At 32.9% G+C, this 7,527-nt stretch overlaps 1 protein-coding gene across 1 annotated transcript in view; it reads right to left on the reverse strand.

The window, feature by feature from the left end:
• Positions 1–4,774: 4,774 nt before the first annotated feature.
• The window catches only part of LOC105118466 (uncharacterized), a 4,304-nt gene continuing 1,551 nt past the window's right edge, over positions 4,775–7,527 (reverse strand). The window contains exons 4-6 of the mRNA XM_011016435.1: positions 6,049–6,172; positions 5,342–5,628; positions 4,775–5,217 (exon numbers count right to left, since the gene is read on the reverse strand). Of these exons, the coding sequence (XP_011014737.1) occupies positions 5,125–5,217; positions 5,342–5,628; positions 6,049–6,172 (504 nt within the window). The 3' untranslated portion in view covers positions 4,775–5,124. The remainder of the gene's footprint in view (positions 5,218–5,341; positions 5,629–6,048; positions 6,173–7,527) is intronic.

Raw genomic sequence — 7,527 nt, forward strand, 5'->3', positions numbered from 1 at the left:
ACAGTCCAATATCCGAAACGTTAAGGTCAAATTTTTTTTTTAGGCGGTAAAACCAGCCACTTGATTTGTTTTTTTAATTATTTTTTTTGAGGTAGTAAAACCAGCCAATTAAATTTTTTTTATATGATCTTTTTTTAGTTTTCCAATAATCAAATCTAAATTTGTTACCTTTGCTTGCTAGCTCCCCGACAACGGCGCCAAAATTACTTGACCGCTTTTTATGATCGGCTTGTTTTAACTCGCAAGTGCACGAGTGTGCGATGTAGCAATTAACTTGGTAAGATCGAGGTCATATCCACAGAGAGCTAGATCTGGAAATTAAGCTAGGTAACAAAAAAAACTCAAGAGAAATTAAATTAACAATAACTTGATTGAAAATAATTGATGGATTTGTTTTCAAAGATAGAAAAGTGTAAATAGATTTTAAATGACAAGAAAAAGTAAGCCTTGGTCCAAATCAATTTTAATGGTGATGTATTGATGATTTCTTCAACATATATAAGATAACTCAACCTAATATCAACGATGGTGATATTAGATCGGAAGATATTACAATCAAATTTAAAAAGATGAAGATTGATTATTGCTTAAGAATGAACAAGTACTTTCATATTAAGTAAGACATTGAATCAAGCAATCTCTATACCAAAACTAAAGTTTGTGCATAAAAATTCAAGATTATAACATTACCTAAATGATTTCTAAAATTTCTTTACAATAATAAATCATTCATGAAGAAAATAAGAAGATAAACATTAAGATTCATTCATATCCTAAAGAACTCACCTCAATCACCATTATCCTTGATTTGGATCCAAGAAAGAGTTTAGCCAACCATGATTATATATAAGAACACTTCAATAAACATGAAAGAACTTGAATCCAACTGAAATAATAAGTTTTACAAATTAAAGAACCGAAATCTATAAAGAAGAACACAATACAATTTCAGAAAAAATTCGGACACAAATCTGACTCTAACTTTGGACAGCAATTAGACCCCTTTAGAAGCTTTGTTTGGAGAAGTCTATTAGAGACATATTTATAGGAAATTCTGTCACCTTTCCAGATCATTAAGGAACAGCTCATTTGGACACCTGAGTCAAAAGTTATGGGAAAAACACCGAAAGGTGTTCTAAAAAATCAAATCAAGACAGCTTTACAACTACTTTGGTGCACGTTTTTCTTCCTCATTTATGAGGTGTCTCCTTCTTCTTTTTGACCCAAAATAATGTTAAAATATCCCCTCCAGCTTTTCATCCATGTGCTTGCCTTCTTGGATCAATGGATTGCCCAAAATAAATCAATTGTTATTTGTTGTGTGGACATGTAAGATCATGGATTGTGTTTGGGTTGATTTGAAGGTTGATTTGGGGTTGATTTAGGGCTGATTTGGGGCTGAATTTGAGCATCAAATAAGTATACAAATGTACTTATTATTTGGGCTAAGATTGACATTGAAACCTTGAGTGTTTAATGGTTGAAGTTTGCACACAACATAAGGCAAGTTTGGGCTTGAAATAAATCATATGATATTCTTTTCTAGAATTGGAATAGAATTGATTTTTGGGACAAATTTGGAGCACTTATTTGAACCAAGATTTGCTTCAATCTTCAACTAAATGTCTCTTCAATTCTTTATTCTGAATTCCGACGTTGAATTTTGTGAATTAATTCATTTAAGCTTCAAAAACCTATCGAAACATTAAAACAAACTTCATTACTAAAAAACACATCAATTATTATAAAAACAACCAAATAAAAACAATAAATACATATGTAAAATAAGAGACTTAATGACACTTTTGATGCACAATCACAAAGCATAAACATTACAAAAAATATAAAGAAAGAAAGCAAGAGCATGATCTTGATCTGGAGACTAAGATGCCTAAATGCGTGGCAAATGCCTCCTTTTATAGGCCAAAATTAGGAACTATTGATTTGATGACTAATTGATGAGTGAGTGCCAACTTTTGACTTGGTGACAATCCTTATCTTCTCTTGTCTGCCCACAACGTTATTGATAACATCACATTTAGAGCCACTCGAAAACATCAAAGTTGTAGGAAATTGTCTCAGCTTTCTTGTGTAAAAAATTCAGCTCATTTGGACTTCTAGAACTCTAGATATGGGCCAAACACTGAACAGTGCTCGGGCTGGAAGATAGATTCATACTTCTTTGTTGTTGCTACATTTTGGACTTGAAAATGACATTTTTAGTTCTTGGGCTCCTTATGAAAGTTGTAGGTCTATGTCTTACCTTTCCATCCATATAAAGTAGACCTACATCTGAGATCTAGAGCTCGAGATATGACCCAATTACCAAACAGTGTTCCGGTTTGGATTGCAGCGACATCTCTTTTCTAAGTTTGGCCATCTCTTTATCCTTTCAATTTCAGTTCTTAAATTCATCAATCAATCCTTTCATTTATGTGATAGGCCTGCATTTAAAATGTACATTTACCATAAATTAAAGGTATCTTATATTATTAGATATATTATTATAAAACATGCTCTAGTTAAGGAGTTATTGATACTTCAAGTGCAAAATGATGATATAAAACCTTGATAAAAATACACTTTTAAGTACTAATCACACCCCCCAACCAGCTTATTACTAGTCCCTATTAAGTACTAATCAAGTAATAAGCTGATTGGAGGATTGATTAGTATTTACAAGTGTATTTTTATCAAGGTTTTATATCATCATTTTGCACTTGAAGTATCAATAACTCCTTAACTAAAATATGTTTTATAATAATATATCTGATAATATAATATACCTTTAATTTATGATAAATATTCATTTTAAATGCAAGCCTATCATATAAATAAAAGGATTGATTGATGTATTTAAGTACTAAAATTGAAAGGATAAAGAAATGGTCAAACTTAGAAAAGAGATGCTGATGCAGTCCAAATTGGAACACTGTTCGGTAATTGGGTCATATCTGGAGCTGTAGATCTAAAATTTAAGTTTACTTTATATGGATAGAAAGGTAAGACAAAGACCTACAACTTTTATGTAGAGTTCTGGTTTTAAAAAGGCCGTTTTCAAGTCCAAATTGTAGCAACAACGAAGAAATCAGAATCTTTCCTACAGCCTAGACACTATTCAGTGTTCAACCTATATCTTGAGTTATAGAAATCCAAATGACCTCAACTTTTTTCCTTGAAATAATTTCATAGAATGTTCATGTGGAAGTCTGGTTCAAATTATGACATTATTAATGATATTTTATTCAGACAAAAGAAGAAAAGGATTGTCACCAAGTCAAGAGTTGGCCACCCACATATCAATTAGTCATCAAATCAATAGTTCTCAGTTTTGGCCTATAAAAGAAGGCATTTGCCATGCATTTAGGTATCTTGGTTTCCAAATCAAGATCATGCTCTTGCTTTCTCTCTTTGTATTTTTGTAATGCTTAAGTTTTGCTTTTATTAATATCTTGTTTATACCTTTCCTTTCCTTTCCTTTACTTAGTTAACTTTTATCTTATTTATGTTCTTATCTTGTCTATTTATGTTTCTCTATTTCATTATGTTTAACTAAGTTTATTATATTATGGTGAAAAGGTTACACTAATGGTGTAAGAATAGGTATAGTGTAAACTTAACATGGATTTTAATGTTTGATACTAACATATTTTGTATTTATTATCTTGTTCATTCTTAATACTTTGCTTCTTAAATGGTTAATCTAGATTTATGTTGTATAACACTTGGTATAACAAATACTTTGGACTTTTATAGCTCAACCGTATAGTAGAGCCTACACTTGTGCTATGAAAGGAATTTGATTTGTTGTTAACATAAGTTATAATTATGAATATCTGATAATATTTACAAGTATTAGCATTATTCGAATAAGATAACTAATGTAATTATGTTAACAATTCATAATCCAATTAGAACCTCCTTTGTGTGTGGTTTCCAATTGAATAATAAGAGTTTATACTAAACTTATTTAAAATATTATTAGTGGATCCTCTAACCTTAAAATTTATTGTTATTATTGTTTAATCCTTACATTGATCTTCTATCTTAGAGTTCTTATCAAGTTTTTCTTCTTCTTGTACTACTACTACTACTACTATTGTTATTGTTGTTATTGTTGTATTATTATTGTTTATAATTTATATAATTAATTTTTTTATGATCTGATTGATCTTACTAAGTTATTTATTATTTCAATATTCTTGTATTTAAAAAAAAATATTAATTTTTTAATTATATCAGTGTCAACAAACATGTCCAAACATGTCAAATGATAGGTCTTTATTGTCTAATTCACCACTACTACGCCGTAGAACTGCACATCGACACACCCTTGCATTTCCGTGTAGTCACAAACATGGCAGTTGTGCTGTGTATAAAATATAGTCGTAGGAACTGTGCTGGTAACCAATTAAAATGGATTCCGTCAACAACGTCAGATTTTCCGATTTCAAAGTTCCGGCCCGCCCGGCAGGTCTGTTCTGCTTGTGTCCCATAATTTGACCTCTTCAATTCTGTCAAAAATCCTTCATAGTTCAGCCCTGACTTGGGTTAAAATTCTGAAACGTTCGGGTGGTTGTTTACGGCGAATCCCAACTTGCGGTATTATGACTCTTAATAAATCTCTTTCTAATTACTTTCCACATATCGGACGGATAACCATAGGGAATCCAGATCATGCCTGTTCAATGAATTAAGTAACAACTTCAAGATGACAACCCCCCACCACAGCCATTTGTTCGAGCACACAGAACCCACATAGACAGAACTGTCATTTCAGTAAGAAAAGGGGTTTAATCCCTTCAGGAATCCATGCATATTTATATAACACAAAGAAAAGACGAATTCATGTCATTCAATTGTTCGACAAAGGCTGAAAAAGCACAAATGTAAGTCCAAGCATATAATGGTGGGTGACCTCCAGTCAGCTTTGCACAACTCTCAGCGTTTGGAGTGAGCTGCAACTATATGCTCTTTTCTAGCTTTGTTCAAGTTTTAGGGAACAAATACATGTTATAGGGTAGCTTTTTTATTATTTTTTTCTTTCCAGACACACGATGTAGCTTGTAACCCCTGTTTGATTAGATTCATTCCATATGTTTTATAAATTTCCTCTCCTCGTCATTATAAAAGTTTAACCATTTTCAGACGTTCTTCATGCTCAGAGTCCAATTTCGCTGGAGAATAAGAGCCATGTAGATCCTCCACTATGTACTCCTACAAAATTTTAGAGCAGTTGAAGAAGACAGTTAAGCCCTTTTAAGATCTTACCACACTTGATTCTGACAACCAATTGAGGCAGGAATGGAGCAGAAGCACACAGCAAGGATTCAGAGCTTACCTTTGTAAGCTCCCTCTTAATGAGGATGTGGTAATGCCTCTGCCAAATTTTTTGAATGGCCATTGTGGCAGCAAGGAAGCCATAAGCGATTCCCAGAATGGCAAAGAGGATGACAAAAACCACAACCAGTGCAAAGCATGCCTCCATGGAAGCAGGGAAACAGTCTAGAATTCCCCATCCATAACAGCAGTTCTGGCAGCCAGCCATCCTTGGATCATTAGTATTGAGGGAGGAACAATGTAATATGACGCCAAAAAACCCAAGAAGCACAAAGAAGGCCAGTACTCCTGTTACAATTTATGTACACAAAGCACTGACAAAAATGGTTAGAAGTAGCCAATACCCTGGATATCAATGCAGCAAATGAAACTCAGAGCACTAAACTTAAAAAACCAAAATCAAACTTCAGCAGCAAGAGCAATCAGAATTCTTAACTAAAGAGTATATTTCTACTCATAAAATCTGTCCTCCCAGCGATCTATGTATATTTCATTTTTATAACCTTGGATATCAAATAAAATATAAATGCTTTAAAATTATTGAAATTGAAAGATGCTGCTTAAATAGCATTTAAATCAATACATGTCAGCACTGAGATTCAGATTAAAAATTTGATACTAGACACTTCATCCTCTGAAGTAGTTGGAGTTAATTACAAGTTAAATAGCAAAAAAACAAAAAAAAAACTGTGAAACCACGAGCATTACCTATGCAATAATAAAATGGTATAGGATGCTTGGACAGTATACGATCCCATCCATCACTAAACGAATTCCTAAAGGTCCCATCTTTGTCCATAAGGTATGCAAAACCACCCATTGCAGCAATGACCTGAAAGAAAGATTTTCTCACATATAAAATTCGTACATATAGGTTTCATTTGGTGAATTAGATGATGCAGCATAGTAAATTGAGAAAGGCAGATTTGTAATTTCAAGAAATTTCCTGCGAGGAGGATATTTGCTAGCTATTTAGGAATACAGAGTACCTTTAATTAGAAGATTTAGGTAGTGTTTGCTTTGCCTTGTTTGGTTAAATTGAAAATAATAAAAGGAATGGCCACAAAAAAACTAGGCGAACCAAAGAAGGCCCTTAGTTTCTACAGTGGAGGATTTGGATAACACTTATGTTTATGCTTTCCAGTTTTATAGAGAATTGGAGAATTAGAAAATACACATTTTTAAGAAAACAGTTTTCAATTAGAAAATGCATTTTCTTCTTTCCTAGAAATTTTTTCTACCAAACTGTAAAGTTTGGTTTCTCTTAACTAGTCAAATAGGAATACTTGCGTTTCTTATTTAAGAATCCAAGTCTAATTAGGAACAGCAGTAAATCAAGCATATAAATATAATTGAAGCGTTTTGATTTTAGCATGACAGATTTATGTTGAATAAAGTGAAGCTTTTTGCTAAATGAAGTGTATGAGGATTTCAATCCAGGAGGGAATCCTAAACCCTTTAGTGGGAGGCCCAAAGTTTATTTCTGTTTTTTGTTAAATTATTATTTTCCATATCTTTATTTTCAATTCTACAACCTAACTTAATAAGCAACCAACTACAAATATTCCTGTAGAATTGCCCTACATCCATGGCATCAGATCATGGTTACTCCACTATGTTCTCACATGAGATTCTATAGAAGAATCTTAACCAGGTACAAGCAGGATGAGTTACAGTGTGAGATTGCATGGCTAATTGATCATCCAGCAACTCATGTGGAAATTTCTGCACTGCAAAGGAGAGGCAGCCACTGAAGCCGTCAAAACAACAGGCAATGATACAAAGACAGTATTGTGCATCCTGATTTGAGTAAACAGCAAGTCCAAAAAAAACCTACAAAATTGTCCCCTACAACTTGTTCCACATCCAAAAAAAGCAAAGACAACAAGTAGAAGACTCTAACCTAAAAGCATCAAAGGTACATCGACAACTATGTGGGTCAGTGCAATACCAAGAAAAACTAGAGCTGGGTCAGTGCAATACCAAGAAAAACTAGAGCAAAATGCAGGAAAAGCTACAAACTAATCAAAATTTTAAAATCTACAATGTGAAGCTTGCAAGGTTTCTTTTTACCAGTCAAATAGGCAAACTTTTCTTTTCTTATTTAAGAATCCAAGTCTGATTAGGAAGAGGAATAACTCAAACCTATAAATAAGTGCAGCTTCTTGCTAAATTCTTGGAAAGAGT

This window comes from Populus euphratica, unplaced genomic scaffold (assembly GCF_000495115.2).
Source record: "Populus euphratica unplaced genomic scaffold, PopEup_1.0 scaffold1955.1, whole genome shotgun sequence".
Lineage (NCBI taxonomy): Eukaryota > Viridiplantae > Streptophyta > Magnoliopsida > Malpighiales > Salicaceae > Populus > Populus euphratica.